The sequence below is a fragment of the Schistocerca nitens genome, chromosome 1 (genome assembly GCF_023898315.1).
Source record: "Schistocerca nitens isolate TAMUIC-IGC-003100 chromosome 1, iqSchNite1.1, whole genome shotgun sequence".
Lineage (NCBI taxonomy): Eukaryota > Metazoa > Arthropoda > Insecta > Orthoptera > Acrididae > Schistocerca > Schistocerca nitens.
The window spans coordinates 25,449,163-25,476,491 of record NC_064614.1 but is presented as its reverse complement, the minus strand read 5'-3'; the positions used below and the strand labels follow the sequence as shown (position 1 = coordinate 25,476,491).

Below are 27,329 nucleotides of genomic sequence, written 5' to 3'. Positions count from 1 at the left end.
ATATAAAATGTAGACTGGCAATGGCAAGGAAAGCATTTCTGAAAAAGAGAAATTTGTTAACATCGAGTATAAATTTAAGTGTCAGGAAGTCGTTTCTGAAAGTATTTGTATGGAGTGTAACCATGTATGGAAGTGAAACGTGGACGATAAATAGTTTAGACAAGAAGAGAATAGAAGCTTTCGAAATGTGGTGCTACAGAAGAATGCTGAAGATTAGATGGGTAGATCACATCACTAATGAGGAGATATTGAATAGAATTGGGGAGAAGAGGAGTTTGTGGCACAACTTGACTAGAAGGAGGGATCGGTTGTTAGGATATATTCTGAGGCATCAAGGGATCATCAATTTAGTATTGGAGGGCAGCGTGGAGGGTAAAAATCGTAGAGGGAGACCAAGAGATGAATACACTAAGCAGATTCAGAAGGATGTAGGCTGCAGTAGGTACTGGGAGATGAAGACAGTTGCACAGGATAGAGTAACTTGGAGAGCTGCATCAAACTAGGCTCTGGACTGAAGACCACAACAACAACAACAACAACAACAACAAAAATATGCAGTTTAGTGGGGTCTTTCTTGAATTTAATCTTGATGAAAACTTAATTACGTTGCGTAACACAGTTTCGGGAATCTGTCAGATTACCTCGTCCCGTGCTGTGGGACAGCTTACCTGTGACGGTGAGCAGCTGGGCCGGGGTGCTCCTGCGCCGCTCCCCGGTGAGTGCGTGCAGCGTGAGGCAGCTGTAGCGGGAGGAGGCGTCCGCCGCCGTGGCCCGCCTCACCAGCAGGTCACCGGTGCTCGTCACCACGAAGCGGCCGCCTCCTGCAACTGGAGAAGTCACCTGTGTCACGCGCTGGGTCTAGCTTTGTTGTACGACATCTTATCTGGCCACTCGTTGGCTCTGAGGACTATGGGACTTAGAACTACTTAAACCTAACTAACCTAAGGACATCACACACATCCTTGCCCGAGTCAGGATTCGAACCTGCGACCGTAGCGGTCACGCGGTGCCACACTGTAGCGCCTAGAACCGCTCGGCCAGTCCGGCCGGCCTGGCCACTCATCATACTAATGACTGTTTCTACGTCTTTCATTACTGAAACTGAAATGCTCTTGCGATGTTATGGGGTGAGTAGTATTTGATCATAAGCAAGGGACGCGATCTTGACGTAAGCAAGCTGTTGCGGCGACGCGGTTCGTTCCGTCCCTTTTACGACTAACCTGCACCTACCTGTGAACATTGTCTCAGCAGATCATCAGTAGGGAAGCCGAGCGAAACCTACTGTACTTCGACGTGAACCAGGTTGCAATTAAAATCACTAAATCTACGTACGTTTCGGGAGAAAGTTTTCACACGAAATGAAAGATTGGAAATTCTGTTCTTAATTAGTATATTCTGAAACTTAGGCGAAGAAGTATCACTGCCAAGCCCATGCTAGTCTTAACACACTCACAACCCCTTTCACTCACGTTAGCAAGTTTATGGTGTTGCATTTCCCGAAAACGTAATAGCTACATTGTTTTTGATTGATAATGCTCGACAAATATTAAGTCTGTCGGTACCTAATGCAGTCACCGTTTCTTAGCCACCGACCTGCTCAATACGCCACGCGGAATTTATGTCTTTTCTCGCCACAAAATTCACTTAAAAATTCCGAAATTTCTACACACCCATCGGAATAATTATGCCGTCACTTTCCAACACTTTTGATGTATGAAACACTGCTAGATCCGGCAACTTATCATTTCCATCGGAACTACTACTAAACACGTCCGAACTGTTTCATGGCTAGCAGCAGAGAAAGGCCAATAGCATAACAACATTCTCCCGCGTCAGTCCGCGCTTTTCGTCCATAACCAATCGCAAAATAGTAAACCTAACGACGGCACTTTTTACCGACGTAATGATCTAATATGCTGAAGTTTTGTTTATGCATGAAGTTATTTACTGTGGTTATTTTACCTGAATTAACTTTTCCTTTACCATAACCATACTTTACAAATCTATTCTACAAAAATCCCCTTTGTCCACATCCATACTTCTTCGAAATGTTCCCACACTAAATCCCACTACATAACTCGTTAAACAACTATCTTCATGTTATCCTTAAACCACACTCACGCATCATTCATACTGCTAAAACACATTTATAACATTTTACATGCACAAAAAGACATAATAACATTGTATGAAAATGTAGAACAGTTCATGAAAAACATTCTATTACTTTAGTGCAGTCTAGTGGGCACAATCGAAACTAAATCACAGTCCCCTATCCAATACTGTCCTCTGCCGGCTGATACATAAACTACGTGCGCGTCCAGTCTCGCGTCACCATCTGTCACTATCCAGCTCTGAGACACATCTCCCACTTAACCGCCTCCAAGGTAGGGTCGGTATACGGCGCTACGCCTCACTGTCGTTTTCTCATCAACCTTGAACAATGTGTGTCAGGTATCTCATTTATACCGCCGCTCGCGGTCTCCACGATGCAGTCATAAGCATGTGATTTGAAACGTATCTTTCTACTCATCAAGTTGACACTGGATTCATTACGACCTGTGGTTGGCTTACGCAAGTCTCAAGTAGCTTCTACTGGTCGTCTGATCTTCAGCTGACATCAGGATGAAGTCGGTCATGACGCGAAGCCTATATTTCAGCTACCATGTGACGCAACACTTCCTTTTTATTTAAAGCAGGTTGGTTTCATTCAGGATTCCAATAAACCATATTATTCCCCACTCTTTTGGCTATAGACTCCTATTTTTCAGCATAATCTCCGTTCAGTCCGGCAGCCTTAAGCCGTCGTCACACGGACCGTGCTGTCGAACGTTAACGTTGAGCGTGCCAAGTTCAACGTGCTGCTGAACGATCAGGAACGATGCGACTCGGGCATACGGTACGTGGGCCCCAACGTGGTACACGCTATCGCAACGCACTCCGGCGGCAGTTGAGGAATGTTTTTAGTTCGTAAATCACACTGTTTTATTCAAAGGGCGCGCCTAAAAGTCCCACGTTAGCACTATTAAAAAGCACATTTCCTCCGTCGTCCACGAAAAGGAAAGTACCATGTCCAGTCAATAAGGACACAGGCTTATAAAAGTTCCATTACAAACAGTGCGATACAAATTTGGAATACTTCTCCGCATGAGATAAACATTATTTCATCATTCCCACATTTTAGTAAAACCCCAAGGTCAGTTTACTTGATCACTGTTCCCACCCAGTAGCAGAATCTTTGCAACATGTGAATTACAAAGCATAAAAGAAAAAGGAGAAAATTATCTTTATACAAGTAGCGCAAGCTGTCCTGTAGATTAAGCCGATCGAACAAAGTCACCCCTCAAAAAAAGGTGAACTTATATTAGTATATACTTATATTAAACTAATAATAAAGTATCAGAACATAATAAAAACGTTAATGTTAGGAAAAAAATTTCGGAAATGTCTACAAGCGAAGCACGGCCCTTATGAGTAACTCAAAACAAATCCGTGACGCTACTCATTACGCCAAACTAACAGTACACCCCAGGAATCATTTTATGTTACACATTGCTGAAAACCTTAATCGTAAATATGTTACTAATTGAAATTTAATTATAACAAATTATACCAAGAACAATGGATTTTGGGTGGATCTTCAGTGTGTCGCTGCCTTCAAGTAGCCTACTCTCATAATACGCAAGTTACAATAATTCTTTTGCCACCAATATGATGTTTCTCATTATTTTACTGGAACGAATCACACAGTTAACAACGGGTTTTCCAGTGATTCTCAAACTGATGTTGCTCAGAAACGGCATATATACATACAGGCTTGAAACGAATGCCAATATGGCGCCTCACAAATCTGTACTGAAGGGAGAAGGCGTGCGTGTGACGTAGGTGGCGTTGTGCCATCTCGTTGGTCAACGCTCAAACGCACGCTCAGAATATCTGACATGCCAGATACTGCTCTGCACGTTCGGAAAGACTCCCGAACGTGCTGTTCAACGCTATGACGTCAGAAACTCGGCACGCTCAACGTTCGCGTCCACGGTCCGTGTGCCGACGGCTTTAGGCTACCTTAGCGGGAGGGAGTATGTGCTCATATGGTAGCAGTACTGGTGGACGTCAGACCCAACGTCTTACTGCATAAATAACCTCCCCATCATACACATACTGCTTCCCGCGGAGTGCATCCTTCATTGGGCCAAACAGACGGAAGTCGGAAGGTGCGGGCTCCGGGCTATTAGGTGGTTGAGGAAGAACAGTCCAATGAAGTTTCAGGAGCTCCTCTCGGATGCACAAACTTGTGTGAGACCTTTCGTTCTCGTGGAGAATGAGAAGTTCATTTGCACTTTTGTGGCGACGGACACGCTGAAGCCGTACCTTCAGTTTCGGCGTGTTGGAGATTGAACAGGTTTTGCACGATCTTGTCGTGATAACAGACGCGTCACCCAACGACTCGCTGTGCTTTTCTTCACTGCCACTTCTCCGTAGACAATCTGCAAGATCCTGTGAACATCTGTGATGCTCCGGTTTTCCGCCAAAAGAACCTCAATGACAGCACACTCCTCAGAACGCACCTCCAAAACAGACGCCATTTTGAAAGCTACGTATAGCATCGCCAGCTATCGGAACTTCATGTAACTATAGGGGGTGAAGCTGGAATATTCCACAGTCTCCGACAACAAATTCCGCATTTTTAAACCGAAACTGGCCGAGAAACAAATCTGGCGCATTACTTACTTAACGCCCCTCTTATTTTATACAGAGGCGCATGAAGAAAGGAAAATATTTTTCTGAAAAATAATCACCCGAAGGAATCTTTCACTATGCAGCGGAATGTACACTCCTATGAAACTTCGTGACACATTAAAACTGTATTCGAACCGGGAATCTTACCTTCCGTGGCAGGCTATCCAGGCAAGACTCACCATCCACTCTCACAGCTTCAACGGTTTAAGCACTTATAAGCAGGGCCTACCACAGATAACAGCAGCACTAAAGATGTATCATCGACTCGTACCTACTTGTTTCAGCTGAGATCGTGGACAGCTACGAGGGGCGTTTGAAAAGTCCGACATAGTCTCCTTTTAGCCTCATACAGTTCGTCCAACACTGTTCTAATTTGTTGAACCCTTCCGAATAATAGGAATTGTCCAAGTCTGCAAAATAGCTATTAGTTGCTGCAATCACCTCATCATTTGAATGAAATGTTTGTCCTGCCAGCCATTTCTTCAAATTGTGGATCAAATAGTAGTCAGAGGGAGCCAAGTCTGGAGAGTAGGGGGGATGTGAAACGAGTAGGAATCCTATGTCCATCAATTTTGTGACCACAACTGCTGAGGTGTGTGTTGGTGCATTGTCGTGATGGAAAAGGAACTTTTTGCGGTCCAATCGCTGGCGTTTTTTCTGCAGCCCCGTTTTCAGACTGTCCAATAACGATGAATAATATGCACCTGTAATAGTTTTACCCTTTTCCTGATAGTCGATGAGGATTATCCCTTGGGAATCCCAAAAGACAATCTCCATAATCCCAAAAGACAATCGCCATAACCTTTCCAGCCGAAGGAATGGTCTTCGCCTTTTTTGGTGCAGATTCTCCCTTGGTAAACCATTGTTTAGATTGGTGTTTGGTCTCAGGAGTATAGTAATGTATCCATGTTTCATCCACAGTGACGAAACGACGCTTAAAGTCCTGCGGATTCTTCCTGAACAGCTGCAAACCATCCTTGCAACACTTCACACGATTCCGTTTTTGGTCAAGCGTGAGGAATCGCGGATCCCATCTTGCGGATAGCTTTCTCATGTCCAAATGTTTATGGAAAATATTATGTACCTGTTCATTCGGGACGCCCACAGCACTAACAATCTCATGCACCTTAACTCTTCTGTCATCCATCACCATGTCATGGATTTTATCAATGATTTCTAGAGTCGTAACCTCCACAGGGCATCCACAACGTTCAACATCACTTGTGCCTTTATGCACTCCGTCTTCAGGCCACAAGTAGCCCATCGGGACCATCCGACCGCCGTGTCATCCTCAGTTGAGGATGCGGATAGGAGGGGCGTGTGGTCAGCACACCGCTCTCCCGGTCGTTATGAAGGTTTTCTTTGACAGGAGCCGCTACTATTCGGTCGAGTAGCTCCTCAATTGGCATCACGAGGCTGATTGCACCCCGAAAAATGGCAACAGCGCATGGCGGCTGGATGGTCACCCATCAAAGTGCCGGCCACGTCCGACAGCGCTTAACTTCGGTGATCTCACGGGAACCGGTGTATCCACTGCGGCAAGGCCGTTGCCTACTTGTGCCCATATGGCCACTCCGAAAATTTTGAAACCACTTATAAACTGTTCTACTTGAAGGTGCAGAGCCACCGTAATGTTTATCAAGCTTCTGTTTAATCTCCTGAGTCGTTTTACCTTTCGTAAAGTAATGTTTAATCACTACACGAAATTCTTTTTCGTCCATTTTTTGACAATCACTCGACTTCCTTGATTCACACGAATGCCAAACACAAACAAATAGACCAATATGGCTGAAACATGGTGTGCATTCTTTCCAAAGATCCTACTAACTAAAAATGACCTCGATACGCGCCGGTAGTGCCATAAGTCGGACTTTGTACGGACTTTTCAAACGCCCCTCATATGTCAGACTTTGACCATATTATGGAGAGTCTTCATGTCTCTCCATCATTTTAATATACGTCTCCACATCTGTCATTATTCATGACTGTTTTTCTCCATCACACAAACCTTCAATGTACTCCATACGAATTCCCGACTATGTTTCTGCATTTAATAGAGGTTGCCTTACCACCTTCTATTTCTCAATTTTCTTATTTGACTTTCCATCCGTTCTGATTTATCCTGATAACAGCGTCTGTAATTTTATCTAAAATCTGTCCTATCTAACTTTTCTTTCATCAGTAAGCCGAGTATTCCCCTGATAATCCGTGACTTCTGTCTTGTTCAACTGCTGCTAAGGTGCCCTTTCTTGTGTTAATTATTTCGTTATTGCATTCCCCTCGTCTTCACTTAGGCAACTGAGAACTGTCACGGAGAATTTCCACTTTATGTTATTAATTCGTAAATTTCCAGCACAAAAAGTTTCTCACCATCTTGAATTTCAACATACATAAATCACTTCAACCTGAAATTTCACAGACGTTAGCGTATTATGTAAACGCTCCAGAAGATGGAAAATCAGCAACGTAACAGACTACCTTGAAATCCCTGTTGGTAAGAGATCTCACTGGGACGCTGTGTCACGCTGTTGCTGTAAAAAGTGAGGAATCAAGACTACAGTTTAATATGTCGACGACGACAAGGATTGTCTTAAGCATCTTAAGGGAACTGTGCGAAACCTAAATCTGGATACAGGATAGCGATTTGAACCAACGTCCACCAGAATGCGAGACCAGTTTCGTAACAACGGAGACAAAACCGCTGCGTGTGTTATCACTGCCTTTAGAGATATGTCTGGTGCCTGAAGCGTAAATTAGACGAGTGTTGGTGAACGCAGCACACAAACCAAGTTCCCCTGAACGCAGACGAGTGAAGTGAGATCGGCATGTAATTAACTAATAATCGCAGGAGCAAAGAGGGCAAGAAAGGGTCTGATGCTGTACTACAGTTGCCAGAGCTAAAGCGCGCATGTTGCGGCTGTTCATGCAATACCACACTTCTGTCCCAGTAGTCTAGCAAACGAACGAGCGGCGATTTAATATGTGCAGAGCTCGGTGCATCGGAATCCAATAGCAGTCCGAGGGGTACCTGGCGAACTGGCATGTGGCCACAGAGGCTGTGATTAAAATCTGTCCACGCCGTAGTGTCTGACAGGTGAGAGAGAGAGCGGCTGCGCCAGGAACTTCGATAGCTTTGGTATCTCAAAGATACTCTTGGTCCGTACACTTTTATTCTTTGTTGTTACTTTCCCCTCCAGAAATCAATTGCTTATTGTGAGTGTAATACTTCTTATCTGTGTTGTGTCAATAAGTCATAAAAATGATTTGGTCCTACACAAAGACAAAGAATCATAAATCGTCTATCCACTTGTTCACTTACTATTAACGAGCTTAACCAATTCTGAAAGCTATTAGTTATTGATTTCACAGTGTCTTGCCAGGTACGAGGGGCTTTCAAAAAGTAATGCAACACATTTTTGTCTGGAAGTAGGTTGCTAGTATTTAGGATTCTCATACACCACGTTATTCTCCACTCTTTTGGCTACGAAACGTATTTTTCAATACAGTCTCGGTGAAATGCGACGGCCTTAGGCCACCTTACTAGGAGAGCCAGTATGGCCGCATGGTACCAATCTACTGGTCGACATCGGAGTCAACGTTTTGCTGCATCCTCCCAATTGTCCATGCGCTGCTTCCCATGGAGTGCATCCGTCATTGGCCAAACAGATGGGAGAAGAAGAGAGATTCGGGCTGTAGGGTGGATGAGCGGGCACACACCTTTGAGTACCCCAACTTGTGGAAGTGTGTGTCAGCACCAGATGTTTGTTTGATTCTGGTCCATCGACCACCTCGAATGAGAGTGTCTGCACGTTCCGGCATTGCAGGAGTCACAGCTCTATGCGTTCGGCCGGCACGCAGGAGATTGAACAGGTTTGCGCGACCTTCTTGCGATGATGACAGGCGCCTCGACCCAACGACTCACCGTGCTTTTGTTAACTGCGAGGTCCCCGTAGACATTCTGCGACGGCTGTGAATATCTGCTATGCTCTGTTTTTCCAACGAAAGAAGCTCAGTGGCAGCTCTCTGCTTGGAACGTATCCCTATTAGAGACACTATTTTGAAGGCTTCGTATGGAGCTACTACCTATCGGAACTTCATGAAGCAATAGGGGCTGAAGGGGAGTATTGCACGATGTCCCACAACAAATTCCTCTTTTTTGAACCTAAATTGTCCGATAAAAATTTGTTGTATCAATTATTGAATGTCCCTCGTATGTCCCTCTGGGTTTTAACCTCCCAGTTCCTCACAATTAGGAGATTCATGCCTTGAGTTACGCTGCCAAAGAAACAAAGCATAGGTCTTCTGAAAAGCCTTCGTTTTCTTTACGGCGTTTTGTACAGACCTCTGAATATTTGTGCAGTCCAACGGACTCTTCGTTATTTTGAACTTTTAAATCCTTTTCAGAACTGTTTACTTTGGCACGCTAGCTGTAGGAAACTCCTTTATTCAAATACTACCAGGTTTGGTCGAAAAGTTTGTTGTGATCTGGTGTTTGCCCAAAAATGTTTGAAGAAAAACATCAGATATAGCAATTGAGGCACATCATGATTTTTAGAAAAGGCAAAGAAGTCTCGTAGCTTTAGCTTTGGACATGTCTGTCTCTCCATGTAAATCATAGACTTGTGTATTTGTTAGTTGTTTGTATTCTGCTGAGGTTTAATTTTGGATTCCTCCAAATATCTTTCTCAAAATTCTCACTTCAAAGACTTTTAGTTTCACCTCTTCTGATTTTGTTAATGTCTAAGTTTCACAAGGTGTTATCAGAGTTTTAGATGTGTATCATAGAATTTGGTGATTCAAATTTACTTTTTATTATATGCAGCAGTACAAATTATGACATTGTTTGACAACCAGAGGCTTCCTTTGCCAGAGATTATCTGGCTGTTTTTCAAGGAGTTCCTTGCGGGGTGGAGGAGTGGCTATGTACGTAAAAAACAGTATTCCATTTGAGTCCATAGATGTATCACGATACTGCAATGAACAGATATTTGAATTTTGTGCAGGGGCAGTTGAATTTAGTGAAACTAAACTTATAATTGTTGTTGTTTATAGGTCCCCTAACTCCGACTTCAGAGCATTTCTGCTCAAGCTGGAGAGGGTTCTTGATTAACTTCGTAGGAAGTACCAGGTATTATTTATATGTGGTGACTTCAATATTAATTCTGTATATGATGGTGCAAGAAAAAGGATGTTGGTAGATGTCCTAAATTCATATGATCTGATGCAGACTGTGTTTCTTCCAACTAGGGCGCAGGGGAACTTCAGCAAAGCCTTAGACAATACTTTTATTCATTCTTCATTACTAGATGGGCATTCTGTTAGTAGACTCGTGAATGGTCTTTCAGACTATGATGCACAAATTTTAACACTAAAAGGATTTTGTACCGTACTCAAACAAATGTCACATATAATTACAAACTATGAAGGAAAGTTAATCCAACAGCAATAGAGAGTTTTTTAAATCTTGTCAAGGAACAGAGTGGCAGGATGTTTACAGTGCCAATAACATAGATGATAAATAGAATGCTTTCCTCAACACGTTTCTCATGCTCTTTGAGAGTTGCTTTCCATTAGAACGTCCTAAACGGGGTACTAACAGTAATAGGCAGCCCAGGTGACTGACTAGTGGGATAAGGATATCTTTTGGAATAAAACGGGAGTTATATCAAAATGTTAGAAGTAGTCACAATCAAGCTACAGTATAGTAAGGTGCTTAAAAATGTTATTAGCAAGGAAGTGTCTGGTCAGCAGCACAAGGTCGAGGATATAAAGTCAGTTCGCAGTAAAAATATTGCTGTTACTGATAAATCATATATATGTACAGTATTTAACAATCATTTTCTGAGCATTACTAGTGAATTAAGTAAAAATTAAGTTTCTACAGGGAATCATATAACTTTCCTGCAAATTCCTTTCCGAGATTTATGTCTGAAATACTCCTCTGTGATACAAACAAGGGGGAGACTGAGTCAATAATTAAAATCACTGAAGACTAAGGACTCTCATGGTTATGATGGATTGTCTAGCAGAATATTAAAGTACTACACTGCACATTTTAGCCCTGTATTTAGCCATATTTGTAATTTTTCCTTTAGGAATGGTCGGTTTTCTGAACGCTTAAAGTACTCGGTAGTAAAGCCGCTTTATAAAAAGGGATATAGGGATAATGTAGATAATTTTAGATCTATTTCTAAGCCATCAGCGTTTGCAAAAGTTATTGAATGGCTGTGTATGTAAGGATAATTGATCATTATATATCACACGATTTTATATCAAATGTACAACTGAAAATGCTATATTCTCTTTCCTCTGTGAGGTACTGGTTGGGTTAAACAAAAGGTTTCCAACGCTAGGCATAGTTTTTGATTTAACTAAGGCATTCGATTGTGTTGATCACAAAATATTGCTCCAGAAGTTGGACCATTACGGAATACAGGGAGTAGCTCACAATTGGTTCACCTCTTACTTTAGCAACAGACAGCAAAAGGTCATTATTCACAACGTTGATAATGGCTGTGATGTGGGGTCTGAGTGGGGTACAGTCAAGGGGGTGTGCCCCAGGGATCAGTGTTGGGACCACTCCTGTTCCTTATTTATATAAATGATATGCCCTTTAGTATTACAGCTAACTATAAAATATTTCTGTTTGCTGATGACACTAGCTTGTTAGTAAAGGATGTTGTGTGCAACATTAGCTCGGTTTCAAATAGTGCAGTTCGTGACCTACGTTCATGGCTTGTAGAAAATAAACTAATGCTAAATCACAGTAAGACTCAGTTTTTACAGTTTCTAGCAATTCAACAAACCCTGACATTTCAATTTCACAGAATGGGCATATGATTAGTGAAACTGAACAATTCAAATTTCTAGGTGTTCAGATAGAGAGTAAATTGTCGTGGAAAGCCAACATTCAGGATCTTGTTTAAAGACTTAATGCTGTCATTTTTACTATTCGAACGGTATCTGAAGTGAGTGATCGTTCGACACGAAAATTAGTCTACTTTCCTCATTTTCATTCGCTTATGTCGTATGGTATTATATTCTGGGGTAATTCTTTCCATTCTAAAAAGATATTTTTGGTTCAGAAACGGGCGGTTGGGGCAATAGGTGATGTACGTCCACAAACCGCTTGTCGACCCCTGTTCACGAGTCTGGATATTTTGACATTGGTCCCTCAATATATATATTCCTTACTGTCATTTCTTGTTAGCAATATTAGCTTATTCCCAAGAATAAGCAGCTTTCACTCAGTTAATACTCGTCAGAACCCAAACCTGCATTTGTCTAGGACTTCCTAAACTCTTGTGCAGAAAGGTGTGCAGTATACTGCTGCATCGATTTGCAATAAGCTACCACAAGAATTCAAAAATCTTAGCAGTAATCCACGCGCTTTCAAATTGAAACTGAAGAGTTTCCTCGTGGGTCACTGCTTGTACTCTGTCGAGGAGTTCCTTGAAAAATTAAGCTGATTGTTATCGTATTGTTGACTGCGTTTACTTAAAATTGTGTACTGTCTTTTTTCGTGTTCATAAACTTTTATTTTTATGTTTTATTGCTTTTATGTTGTAATTTTATGTACTGACACGTTCCATGACCTTGGAGATTTGCTCCTCAATTCGGTCCTACGGAACGTGACGTGTAACTAAGAAAAAAAAAAAAAGGGAAACGCCCTCGACTGTCACGGTCGTAGTTATTATTTCGATTGCGTCAGTTTTTTTTATCGAACGACGGGCAGTCAACATTTTTGATTGTCGCCTTGTAAATAGAGCTAGGTACGCAAGGTACGTGTGTACAGTCCGACGCATGCAAACAGAAAATAACTTCCGAATTTTTGTCGGTGGAGTTCCGTTCTATCCCGTATAACGCCAGGCGTACGAAGAAGAAGGAGAAATGACTGGCACGGCGCTACAAGCAATTTCCAGTTACGACCTCCTTTTACTCCCAGGTGCTGGCGAAAGGTCGTTTCATCGAGGGGGGCCTCCACCAATCTCTGTATTCCGCTGATGTAGGCGCCAGCCATTTACGACCGGAAAGGACGAGACGCTTTCAACTGTTTCAGCGCCAACGGAAACTTTGGGCTGACGACGCGGCGTTTGGGGTAACCCGTCTGTGTCTTTCTCTATTCGCGCCGTCCGTGTTCCGCTGTTCCGCATTCCGTATTCCGACCCATGTATACGCACACGGCCAGAAAGGATGTATGAGACCGGCGCTGTGTATACGCACTATTTAACCTAACGAGATTGCACGCGGCTGTAAAGTTGTCGAGTGACGACTGATGCATAGCGACAGATAACCGCCGCTGTTCCGCTTTCGTCCCCTTCCGTGTGTGTGTGTGTGTGTGAGAGAGAGAGAGAGAGAGAGAGAGAGAGAGAGAGAGAGAGCTGGAGAGACGGGTGGGAGGACGGGATGCGACGAATGGGCGGGGCGTTGATCGCGCCGCAGCCTCGCTCGGGGGCGGTCGTTGCCTCCTCCCATTAAGTTAGGGAGTCTCCGCTGGGACCTGACGCTTCTGTAGTGCCGCTATCACGTACGAAGCCCTCGGAAGCACTTCAGCGCCGCCGACATTGCCTCCCATCACACTTCCCCTCCCGGCAGGCTACCACCGTAGGAGCAGTGTCTCACTGTAGCAACGTGGAGGTCCCTCAACTGTTTGGGCAGGTGCTTACTTTGTAGGACTTAGATCCGCAGCTACCTGCTATGGTCCATCAATGTGCCGCACAACAAACTTTAGGACCTGATACGGTACTCAGTATACGTTTCACTGTTTTTAAATGGTTCAAATGGCTCTGAGCACTATGGGACTTAACTTCTGAGGTCATCAGTCCCCTACAACTTAGAACTACTTAAACCTAACTAACCTAAGGACATCACACACATCCATGCCCGAGGCAGGTTTCGAACCTGCAACCGTAGCGGTCGCGCGGTTCCAGACTGTAGCGCCTAGAACCGCTCGGCCACTCCGGCCGGCTCACTGTTTTCATAAAAAGCTTTAAAATAAAATTACATCTTTATGAAATGATAATAATACGCTGGCGTGCAAAAATTGAGGACGAAACTAACTTCCGCGAGTCGTATCACTGCCAAGTAACACTTGAACCACATCTACATCTACACCTACATCTACATCTGCATGGTTACTCTGCAATTCACACTTTAGTGCCTGGCAGAGGGTTCATCGAACCATTTTCATACTACTTCTCTACCATTCCACTCTCGAATGGCATGTGGGAAAAAGGAACACCTAAATCTTTCCGTTCGAGCTCTGACTTCTCTTATTTTATTATGATGATCATTTCTCCCTAGGTAGGTGGGCGTCAACAAAATATTTTCGCATTCGAAAGAGGAAGTTGGTGATTGAAATTTCGTAAATACCGGGTGATCAAAAAGTTAGTATAAATTTGAAAACTGAATAAATCACGGAATATTGTAGATAGAGAGATACAAATTGATACACATGCTTGGAATGATATGGGGTTTTATTAGAACCAAAAAAAAAATACAAACGTTCATAAATGTCCGACAGATGGCGCTTCATCTGATCAGAATAGTAATAATTAGCGTAAGAAAGTAAGACAAAGGCAAAGATGATGTTCTTTATAGGAAATGCTCAATATGTCCACCATCATTCGTCAATAATAGCTGTAGTCGAGGAATAATGTTGTGACTTGTGAAGAGCACTGTAAAGCATGCCCGGAGTTATGGTGAGGCATTGGCGTCGGATGTTGTCTTTCAGCATCCCTAGAGATGTCGGTCGATCACGATACACTTGCGACTTCAGGTAACCCCAAAGCCAATAATCGCACGAACTGAGGTCTCGGGACATGGGAGGCCAAGTATGACGAAAGTGTCAGCTGAGCACACGATCATCACTAAACGACGCGCGCAAGAGATCTTTCACGCGTCTAGCAATACGGGGTGGAGCGCCATCCTGCATAAACATCGTACGTTCCAGCAGGTGTTTATCAGCCAGGCTGGGGATGATGCGATTCTGTAACATATCGGCGTACCTCTTACCCGTCACGGTAGCAGTTTTGCTGTCCAGCGCCATCTGTCGGACATTTTATGAACTTTGTTTTTTTTTGGTTCTAATAAAACCCCATGTCATTCCAAGCCTGTGTGTCAATTTTTACCTCACTATCTACATTATTCGGTGGTTTATTAAGTTTTCAAATTTATACTGACTTTTTGATCACCCGGTAGATCTCACCGCTAAGAAAACCGCCTTTGTTTCAGTGACTGCCACCCCAACTCGCGTATCATATCAGTGACACTCTCACCCCTATTGCTCGACAACACAAAACGAGCTACCCTTCTTTGCAGTTTTTCGATGTCCTCCGTCGATCCTACCTGGTTTGGATCCCATACTGCGCAGCAGTATTCCAGCAGAGGACGGACAAGTGTCGTGTAGGCTGTCTCTTTAGTGGGTTTGTCGCATCTTCTAAGTGTTCTGCCAACAAAGCGCAGTCTTTGTTTCGCCTTCCTCACAATATTATCTATGTGGTCATTGCAATTTAAGTTGCTCGTAATTGTAATTCCTAGGTATTTAGTCGAATTGACAGCCCTTAGATTTGTGCGATTTATCGTATACCCAAAATTTATCGGATTTCTTTTAGTACCTATGTGGATGACCTCGCACTTTTCTATGTTTAGTGCCAATTGCCACTTTTCGCACCGTACAGAAATTCTCTCTAGATCATTTTGTAATTGGAATTGATCGTCTGATGATTTTACTAGACGGTAAATTACAGCGTCATCTGAAAACAATCTAAAGAGGCTGCTCAGATTATCACCTAGGTCATTTAAATAAATCAGGAACAGCAGAGGGCTTATGACACTACCTTGCGGTACGCCAGGTATCACTTCTGTTTTACTCGATGATTTACCGTCTATCACTACGAACTGTGGCCTGTCTGAGAGGAAATCCCGAATCCAGTCACACAACTGAGACGATATCCACAAGCACGCAATTTGATTAATAGTTGCTTGTGAGAAACGGTATCAAAAGCCTCCTGGAAATCTAGGAATATGGAATTGATCTGAGATCCCTTGTCGACATCACTCATTACTTCATGGGAAAAAAGAGCTGGCTGCGTTGCACAAGAACGATATTTTCTGAATCCGTGTTGCTTATGTATCAATAACTCATTTTCTTCATGGTGATTTATAATGTTCGAGTACATATATGCTCTAAAATTCTATTGCAAATTGAGGTCAGTGATATGGGTCTGTAATTCAATGGGTTACTCTTATTTCCTTTTTTGATCACGCATAGAAAGAACTGCTTCAGCGTAATATAGAAGGAAAGGGAAACAAGTACGAAGTGAGACGATCAGAAATGACATCTTTATTCAAAAACAATAATTGCACTGGAGCCACCGTGATTTATGATGGTCCCTGGACATTAAAAAAGGCGGGACATTGTTCTTAGTTGGATGTGTAATCACCACAGTCGGCGGTGCAGGTTCGAATCCTGCCTCGGGCATGGATGTGTGTGACGTCCTTAGGTTAGTTAGGTTTAACTAGTTCTAAGTTCTAGGGGACTGATGACCTCAGATGTTAAGTCCCATATTGCTCAGAGCCATTTGAACCATTTATCGGCGGTGCATGCTCTGTATTGTGCTTCCACGCTGGTCACAAGGTCAGTAAGGTGCTCTTATGGTAGGTCGTTCTATTCCTCCACCAGATTGGTTGACAACGTGTGGATGGTCAATGGTGGATGTCAACGTGCTGTAATACCTCTCCCCAAGGCATCGTACACACGCTCGATGGGATTTAAGTCGTGGGAAAGGGCGGGCTGGTCCATTCACGGTATACCCTCTCATTCAAACAGCCCCTCCATCTGCACTGTTCGATTCAGTCGCGGATTGTCATCCATAAAAAGGAACTCAGTACGGAATGCATTCCTGAAAAGTCGCGCATGCGGAAAGAGTACAGCGTCACAATATCGCTAACTGGCCAATATACTGTGTTCAAAGATTTGTTTGTTGATTATTTCGTTGGTTGGTTGATTCGGGGGAGGTGACCAAACAGCAAGGTCATCGGTCACATTGGAACAGGGGAGGATGGGGAAGGAAGTTTTTAGTTTTAGTTTTAGTTATTTCATGTTCCGTAGATCATTTTCCCGATTATTTTATCGACGTGGTGTGGAACAAGGCAGATTACAAGATATATATATACACACATGAATAGTGCTAATATTAGTATTACTGAAATTTTTAGTTCTACACATGCACCTACATTTAGAGGTAATTTTTTTTACCATTTCTGAGGTAGAAACTCGCCCATGGAGTAGAAAGAGTTGTCCAAAAGAAACGATTCTAAGCTTGATTTAAAACTCGATCTGCTACCTGCCAGACACTTTATCTTGACAAAGATTTTTGTTGCTGAACAATGTATTCCCTTTTGAGCAACTGACAGCTTCAATAACGAATAGGAAAGGTCATTTTTCCCTCTAATGTTGTACGTATGAACATTACTGTTCTACGCGGACTGGGATGGGTTATTTATAACTAATTTCATTAGCGAATATATGTACTCTGATGGTGCAGTTAAAATACCTAACTCCTTGAAAAGGTGCCTACATGACGTCCTTGGGTGAACACCACTATTATTCTCACTGCTCTCTTTTGTGCAATCAATACTTTATGTCTAAGAGGTTAGTTAATCCAGAAAACTATTCCATAAGACATTATCGAGTGGAAATATGCAAAGTACGTTAGGAGACTGATCTGTTTATTACCAAGACTAGCGATTATACGAAGAGCGAAAGAAGAGGAACTTAGTTGTTTGAGAAGCTCAGTAATATGCTTCTTCCAGTTCAAGTTGTCATCATTGTGAACACCCAAAAATTTGGAGAAATCTACCCTGTTAACTGAGCCCTGTTCATATGCTACATCAATTGTCGGTATGACTCTACTCGCTGTACAGAACTGGATAGGCTATAGTGAGTTTTTTTCAAAATTAAGGGAGAGTCCATTTTCTGAGAACCACTTAATAATTCTTTGAAAGACATTCTCAACAATATGTTCAGCTGATTTTTCTGGAATGGGATTTATTAAAACTCTCGTGTCATCTGCAAAAAGTACTAGTTCCGCTTGCTGAACGTTAAGTGGGAGGTCATTCACATGAATAAGGACCTAAAATTGAACCCTTTGGGACTCCCCACTCACTAGAATTTACCACCCTCCAAATATTATTTGTGCTATTCAGCACAACTTTTTGCTTTCCGCTCATTAAGTATGATTCAAACCAGCTGTGTGTATAGCTTTCAATTCCATAAAACCTGAGTTTTTCTAAGAGTGTGACCTGATCCACACACTGAGATGCCTTAGAGAGAGCACAAAAAATACCAACTGGCGATAATTTGTTATGTAGGGCTTGTACTATCTGATGGGTAAATGTGTAGACTGCATTCTCAATCGAGTAACACTTCTGGAATCCGAACTGTAACATGCTGAGTAAATTTTTTTCACTTAAATGTGAGATTACTCTTGAATACACAACTTTTTCGAATATTTTAGAAAGTGAAGTCAGCAATGAGATTGGTCTATAATTATTGAAGCCACTCTTGTCCCCTTTCTTATGAAGATGTTTGATAATTGCGTATTTCAATATGTCTGGAGAAAATTCCCTGTCCCAGCCAAGAATTACATATATCGCTAAGGACTCCACTTATTAAATTAGAACAACACTTCAAAATTCTGTGAGAGACTCCGTCAACACCACATGATCCGTTGCTTTTCAGTATATTTATAATTCCCTTAATTTCAGTGGGGGATGTTGGTGCTATTTCTAAAGGCCTAAAGTCCTGGGGAAAGACATTTTTAACTTTTTTTTGCTTTTTCAACTGAACCCTTTAACTCTATTTTTGCTGCTACATTAACAAAGTGATTTTTAAAAATACTTGCAACTTGTGAATTATTACTCACAACATCATCATTTAGCTTTATTGCTATGGTTTGCTGTGCACTTTCAGGCTGCCCCATCTCCCGTTTCACAATATTCCATATAGTTTTAATCTTATTATTCGCATTATTAATTTCTGTCAGAACACATAAGCTTCTAGACTTCTTAATGACTTTCCTTAAAATATTACAGCATCTTTTCTAGTAAGCAAGTGACGTCGGATCCTGACTTATTCTGGCCTGTCCATATATTTTCCTCTTCCTCTTACACGATATCTTAATTTCCTTAGTAATCCATGGCTTACTTGATTTTGTAATGGCTTTTTTTTTTCAAAGGAACCATCCGGGCATTTGCCTGAAGCGATTAGGGAAATCATGGAAAACCTAAATTTGGATGGTTGGACGTGGGCTTGAACTGTCCTCCTCCCGAATGCGAGCCCAGTGTGCTAACCACTGCACAACCTAGCTCTGTGGTTTGTACGTCAGGATTCCCGAGCAACGTTATGCCTCCCTACATCGTGACACCTGGACCACCAAGACTATCACGTTTCATAATGTTCTTCGGTGCATTATGTGTTCCCACCTCTCTTCATATGAGGGTACGTCCAAATGCACCAATGACTGTTCACCAGTTGTCAACTGCGCTGGTGGAGAAATGGAACATCATACCATAAGAACTCGCCATCAACCTTGCGACCAGCGAGGAAGCACGCTGGAGAACATGCACTGCCGTCCATGGTGGTCACAAACCATTTTCCGCCATTTGTAATGTCGCGGTGACATCAGTTTAATTAATGTCTTTGAATGAAGGTGTCATTTCTGCTCGCGTCATTTGGTTACCTTCTGAAGCCGTTCTTACTACGTATGGTACAAGTTTCATCGAGGTATGTTAACTGGCAATGACAGATACGAAAGTTACGTTCGGCCTCAAGTTTTGCGTAAAAGTGTAAAATGATGTTATACGTATACAGGGTGTTACAAAAAGGTACGGCCAAACTTTCAGGAAACATTCCTCACACACAAAGAAAGAAAATATGTTATGTGGACATGTGTCCGGAAACGCTTACTTTCCATGTTGGAGCTCATTTTATTACTTCTCTTCAAATCACATTAATCATGGAATGGAAACACACAGTAACAGAACGTACCAGAGTGACTTCAAACACTTTGTTACAGGAAATGTTCAAAATGTCCTCCGTTAGCGAGGATACATGCATCCACCCTCCGTCGCATGGAATCCCTGATGCAGCCCTGGAGAATGGCGTATTGTATCACAGCCGTCCACAATACGAGCACGACGAATCTCTACATTTGGTACCGGGGTTGCGTAGACAAGAGCTTTCAAATGCCCCCATAAATGAAAGTCAAGAGGGTTGAGGTCAGGAGAGCGTGGAGGCCATGGAATTGGTCCGCCTCTACCAATCCATCAGTCACCGAATCTGTTGTTGAGAAGCGTACGAACACTTCGACTAAAATGTGCAGGAGCTCCATCGTGCATGAACCACATGTTGTGTCGTACTTGTAAAGGCACATGTTCTAGCAGCACAGGTAGAGTATCCCGTATGAAATCGTGATAACGTGCTCCATTGGGCGTAGGTGGAAGAACATGGGGCCCAATCGAGACATCACCAACAATACCTGCCTAAACGTTCACAGAAAATCTGTGTTGATGACGTGATTGCACAATTGCGTGCGGATTCTCGTCAGCCCACACATGTTGATTGTGAAAATTTACAATTTGATCACGTTGGAATGAAGCCTCATCCGTAAAGAGAACATTTGCACTGAAATGAGGATTGACACATTGTTGGATGAACCATTCGCAGAAGTGTACCCGTGGAGGCCAATCAGCTGCTGATAGTGCCTGCACACGCTGTACATGGTACGGAAACAACTAGTTCTCCCGTAGCACTCTCCGTACAGTGACGTGGTCAACGTTACCTTGTACAGCAGCAACTTCTCTGACGCTGACATTAGGGTTATCGTCAACTGCACGAAGAATTGCCTCGTCCATTGCAGGTGTCTTCGTCGTTCTAGGTCTTCCCCAGTCGCGAGTCATAGGCTGGAATGTTCCGTGCTCCCTAAGACGCCGATCAATTGCTTCGTACGTCTTCCTGTCGGGACACCTTCGTTCTGGAAATCTGTCTCCATACAAACGTACCGCGCCATGGCTATTGCACCGTGCTAATCCATACATCAAATGGGCAACTGCCAACTCCGCATTTGTAAACATTGCACTGACTGCAAAACCAAGTTCGTGATGAACACTAACCTGTTGATGCTACGTACTGATGTCCTTGATGCTAGTACTGTAGAGCAATGAGTCGCATGTCAAACAAGCACCGAAGTCAACATTACCTTCCTTCAATTGGGCCAACTGGCGGTGAATCGAGGAAGTACAGTACATACTGACGAAACTAAAATGAGCTCTAACATGGAAATTAAGCGTTTCCGGACACATGCCCACATAACATCTTTTCTTTATTTGTGTGTGAGGAATGTTTCCTGAAAATTTGGCCGCACCTTTTTGTAACACCCTGTATAAGGGTAGGCACGTTAGTCTCAAAAGAATTACGTCAAAGAACGTTTGACCTGATCTGCAGTCTAGGTAACGTGCCATAAAAGTTATGGCAGTAAATAAATGAATATGAGTATATACAAAAATGTCAGTAGCTACTGCGACTTCCTTATTAACCTTCTGCCTTCTTCCAGACTACAGTCCACCTGAAAGGTTCGATAAACGAAGCAACTGGACGTTCCCTGCGCAACGGCGGCTATGTCTGCTAAAACTTTAATACCAGAAACAACATCTGGGTCCTTTTCACGACCACAGCTAACCATCATTTCAATTAATATAGAATGTATGTCAGCATCTACAGAGAAATTGCTTCCCACTCTTGTTTACAAGACAGACTTTAGTTCAGGGATGTGGCCGGATACCAAACTCTGATGCACAGAGATGGGGGATATGCTTTGGTGCGATGGAGTACAGGGAGGTTCATCGAAATTTCGTAGAGCTGAAGTTCGACCACGAAAATAAATGTTGTCGCCTCTCCTCGTTATTGAGGTACTGGTAGCTGAACGTGCTTAACCCGTGTCAGATATCATTAACATCTCGCGGCCTGGAGAGACTGCATGATGGTCACTTGCGAGGGCCAAAATGAATATACAGAGACGTCACGTAGGAAAAATGTCGCACTACCTCACGTACAGGCTTATGTAGACCTAGAAACCACTTTTTTCTTGGATTATGCTGATTGTCATTTTGTATATATTCCGTATTGTACGTTATGTTTGTCACAATGTTATAGAAGTTTGCTGAAGTGACAGGTAAATCATAACAAGAGGAGGTGGAGTACGCGCATTGTTCACTGTTTAGATAGGAAGCGTACCGTTGCCACAGCTCCACTAAGCACGATTCAAGCCTTAGTACAGTCTGATGTTCGAATCCTGCCTCGGGCTTGGATGTGTGTGACGTCCTTAGGTTAGTTAGGTTTAAGTAGTTCTATGTTGTAGGGGACTGATGACCTCAGATATTAAGTCCCATAGTGCTCAGAGCCATTTCAACAGTTTGATGTTGTATTCAATCGACCACTAGAGTTCCTAACTTACTCGTTGGGTTGTAGTCGATTAATGATTTAATGTGAAGCTGGGATGGAAATAAAAGAAACGTTCAGGAGTGGAAATAAAATTCAAGACGAAAGGATATCAATGATACGATGCGCTGATGACGTTGCTATCCTGAGTGAAAGTGAAGAAGAATTATATGATCTGCTGAATGGAATGAACAATCGAGTACAGAATATGGATTTAGAGAAAATCGAAGAAAGACGAAAGTAATGAGAAGTAGCAGAAATGACAACAGCGAGAAACTTAACATCAGGATTGATGGTCACGAAGTAGATGAATTTAAAGAATTCAGCTACTTATTCAGTAAAATAACCAATGACGGACGGAGAAAGGACGACATCAAAGGCAGACTAGCAATGGCAAAAAGTGCATTCCTGGCCAAGAGAAGTCTATTAGTATCAAACATAGGCCTTAGTTGGAGGAAGAAATTTCTGAGAATGTACGTCTGGAGTAAAGCATTGTATGGTAGTGAAACATGGACTGTGGGAAAAGCGGAACAGAAGAGAATCTTAAGTTTTTGGGATGTGGTGCTACAGACGAATGTTGAAAATTAGGTGGGCTGATAAGGTAAGGAATGTGGAGGTTCTGCTCAGAATCGGAGAGGATAGCAATATGTGGAAAATACTGATAAGAAGAAGGGACAGGATGATAGGACATCTGTTAAGACATGATGGAATGACTTCCATGGTACTAGAGGGGACTGTACAGGGCAAAAACTGTAGAGGAAGACAGAGATTAGAATACATACAGCAAATAATTGAGGAAGTAGGTTGCGTAGGTTGCAAGTGCTGCTATGAGATGAAGCGGATGACACAGGAGAGAAATTCTTGGCGGGCCTCATCAGACCAGTCAGAAGACTGATGACCAACAAAAGCCATCCCTCCACTTGCCTATCTTGTTAGTTGTTGTCTGCAATTAACTTTGATTTTTCATGGAATGTTGATGCAAATATTTTGTAATTGGTTTATATAATAAATAATCGGTTTATGTTTCATTTGCAATTTTCTTTAAGGAGCACTAGATTGCTTTAACTGACTGACTTATTCTACTGGTTGAGTGGGTAGTTATATAGGAGGATTATTACAATTTTCCGCCTTATGATTCTATGTTAGGGTATTTCCGTTTCATAATGTACAGTTAACATGAAGTCTTAAGGGGTGTGAGATGGAGCCTGGGCAGGTCCATTACTCTGACAGGCTTCACTGTCTCATACAAAGCGGGATACTGCAACAGTTGTAAATATTCGACACACTCCAGTGGCAGTGGAATGTACAAAGTTAAGTAAATATTTTTATCATTCTTGGATTCATGATCAACCATCTCCCAGAACAGTGAAAGAAACAGCAATCATGACCGCGCGATTGTAGTTCCGTCAAGTCATAACACATTCGAAAGAGATTTCACTCGAAATGGACATCTTCGTTGGCAGTGTAGTGGGCATCCTGCACAACAGACTGGACAACCGAAAGATGTGTTTTGACTAGGTACCACGTCGACTTTCAGAAGACAAGAATACATCCAAACGGATGGGATTGTTTCTCTAGCACTTAAAACAATGCGGTATCCTGTAAAGCGAAAGTTCATTTCGTGTTCTATATTGTCACAGGGTCGAATCGTGGGTGCATTATGATACCTGTATTCAAAAATTATGAATCACCTCGAAGGGAACGATGTATTGATACGTAATCAGCATGGTTTCAGAATACATCGTTCTTGTGTAACGCAGCTAGCTCTTTATTCGCACGAAGTAATGGCCGCTATCGACAGGGGATCTCAAGTTGATTCCGTATTTCTAGATTTCCGGAAAGCTTTTGACACCGTTCCTCACAAGCGACTTCTAATCAAGCTGCGGGCCTATGGGATATCGTCTCAGTTGTGCGACTGGATTCGTGATTTACTGTCAGGAAGGTCTCAGTTCGTAGTAATAGACGGCAAATCATCGAGTAAAATTGAAGTGATATCAGGTGTTCCCCAGGGAAGCGTCCTGGGACCTGTGCTGTTCCTGATCTATATAAATGACCTGGGTGACAATCTGGGCAGTTCTCTTAGGTTGCTGTAATTTACCGTCTAGTAAGGTCATCCGAAGACCAGTATCAGTTGCAAAGCGATTTAGAAAAGATTGCTGTATGGTGTGGCAGGTGGCAGTTGACGCTAAATAACGAAAAGTGTGAGGTGATCCATATGAGTTCCAAAAGAAATCCGTTGGAATTCGATTACTCGATAAATAGTACAATTCTCAAGGCTGTCAATTCAACTAAGTACCTGGGTGTTAAAATTACGAACAACTTCAGTTGGAAAGACCACATAGATAGTATTATGGGGAAGGCGAGCCAAAGGTTGCGTTTCATTGGCAGGACACTTAGAAGATGCAACAAGTCCACTAAAGAGACAGCTTACACTACACTCGTTCGTCCTCTGTTAGAATATTGCTGCGCGGTGTGGGATTCTTACCAGGTGGGACTGACGGAGGACATCGAAAGGGTGCAAAAAAAGGGCAGCTCGTTTTGTATTATCACGTAATAGTGTGGCAGATATGATACGCGAATTGGGATGGAAGTCATTAAAAAAAAAAGACGTTTTTCGTCGCGGCGAGATCTATTTACGAAATTTGAGTCACAGACTTTCTCTTCCGAATGCGAAAATATTTTGTTGAGCCCAACCTACATAGGTAGGAATGATCATCAAAATAAAATAAGAGAAATCAGAACTCGAACAGAAAGGTTTAGGTGTTCGTTTTTCCACGCGCTGTTCGGGAGTGGAATGGTAGAGAGATAGTATGATTGTGGTTCGATGAACCCTCTGCCAAGCACTTAAATGTGAATTGCAGAGTAGTCATGTAGATGTAGATGTAGATGCAGATGTATGATCGGTACAATGGAGACATACCGCCTCCCCCCTTTCGCCGCCCTACATCATTACTTAAGTTCAAAATACGGCAGAGAAAAAGAAAGTTATGGCTGGTCACAATATTTTGGGATCCAAGCATGTTTATCTTGTTTATTCACTCACCAATGGAGGTATCGTGAATGCTGCCAGTTATTGTACCACGCTGTAACGCTTGCAGAGGGCGACTCGGAAGAAACGCCTGGGACTGCTTTCGAAAGGATTGTCGTTGAACGAGAACAACCGACTGCGTACGTCGTCCTGCCGTTGTTTCCGGTGGACAGTATTGGGAGATAGTCCATACAGCTCACACGTTGTACTTAGCGAATTTCATCTCTTCGGAAAGGTAAAGAAGTAACTAGCCAGTTGCCATTTCAGAACCGGTGCTGTTATCCAGGACGCTGTTGTTAATTGGCTCCTAGACTTTATTTCTTTAACGCAGATTTCGACAACTGACTCTACCAGTGGAACAAATGCTTGGATAAAAAATTGTCAATAAGCAATATGTGTCTAAGCAAATTCGTGTGTCTCTCTAATTTCTTAAATTATTCTATTCTCGCAGAGGACTTGTTGCCTCACTTTTTGAACCACTCTCGTACTTACAGGCCCAGTTTGACAAAGATGGAGCAGGTAATTGGACATGCCATTGTAGTAGGAACGATCCGTACATTTGCTTTTGCATACTGGAAAGTTGCAACAGCGAAGATTGTAAGCCAATTGAAAGAAGGCCTGCAGCGTATTGACGATTGTTGCAGGGACTTGCGGTTGACCATGAACGTAAATAAATCTTTTTTACTGCCCCTATATAGGCGAAAAATCTGCTGCTGCTCGTTTACACTACTGGTGATGAATGACTAGAAACAGTAAGTAAACTAAAAAACGTTGAAGTAACCACCTGGAGCGGCCTGAAATGGAATGACTCTATAAGACAAATAGTAGGAAAACCAAATTCCAGGCTGAGATTCATACACAGAATTTTAAGTAAATTTACTTCATCCACAAGAAAAGTGGCTTGCAAGATGGTCTTTCGACCGTTTCTTGAGAATTGTTCATCTGTTTGGGACCCTTACGAAGCAAGATTAACAGGAGATACAGAGAAGATCCAACGAAGAGTGACGCGTATCGTCACAGGAACGTTTACTCGCTGCGACGTCGTTACGGAGATACTCAACGAACTCCAGTGGCAGGCGCTACAAGAGAGGCGTTGTGCGTCACGGAGACGTTTACTGTTGAAATTTCGAGAGCTTACTTTCCAAGAAGAGTCCGACTACATATTACTTCATCCTACGTAAGTCTCGCGAAATGATCACGTCAAGAAAATCAGAGAAACTCGGTATCATACGGAGCTTTACGGACAGTCATTCTTCCAAAGAAGCCACGCTGAGTGGCCGCGCGGTTTGAGGCGCCATGTCACGGATTGCGCAGCCCCTCCCGCCGGAGGTTCGAGTCCTCCCTCGGACATGGGGGTGTGTGTTGTTCTCAGCACAAGTTAGTTCAAGTAGTGTCTAAGGCTAGGGATTGATGACCTCAGCAGTTTGGTCCCTTAGGAATTCGCATACATTCCAACATTTTATTCCGACGAGCCATTTGTGAATGGAACAGAAAAGGGAGGAATAATACCCTCTACCACACTCCGTAAGGTGACTTCCCGAATATAGATGTTGAAATAATTTAAGGAAGTCGTGGAACACCTAAACCAGAAATGCATGATGACGATTAGGCCCTACCCTCCCAAGAAGAAGGCAATATCTTAACAAATAACTCATCCTCGTTCGGTTCCTCCCTATTGTGCAATACTGTTTCGTATGTGTGTTCACTAGTAGAAAAAGGAAGTAAAATGTGTTATATGCCTATATGAAGCATCCACACAGAGAAGTTTGCAGTGATTTCGAGACTTAGCTATGAGTTATATTTAGATTAAAGTTCAGTCTTGATCACGTTATGTCTGTTTTAATGAGTAACCGGTTTCGGTTTTTTCTATAAAACCATCTTCAGACCTGTGAATAAATTTTAAGAAATACTAGATACCAATCTTTAAATGAATGAAAAAGTCTAATGATGTCAAAATTTTTAACAAAATAAAATAAAATTAGTTATACCCATTAGCTCCTTTGGGCTGGTAGGTGGAGCTCACCTTGATGCTGTGCAGTCAACTGATGGTTATGAGTGCTG

General features: G+C 42.6%; 1 protein-coding gene and 1 pseudogene across 1 annotated transcript in view; both read right to left on the bottom strand.

Moving 5' to 3' along the window:
- LOC126257285 (Down syndrome cell adhesion molecule-like protein Dscam2) overlaps positions 1 to 27,329 on the bottom strand; it is a 587,314-nt gene that overhangs the window by 357,007 nt on the left and 202,978 nt on the right. The window contains exon 4 of the mRNA XM_049955551.1: positions 669 to 818. Coding sequence (XP_049811508.1) covers positions 669 to 818 — 150 coding nt within the window. The remainder of the gene's footprint in view (positions 1 to 668; positions 819 to 27,329) is intronic.
- LOC126206341 (5S ribosomal RNA) lies at positions 6,176 to 6,292 on the bottom strand (annotated as a pseudogene).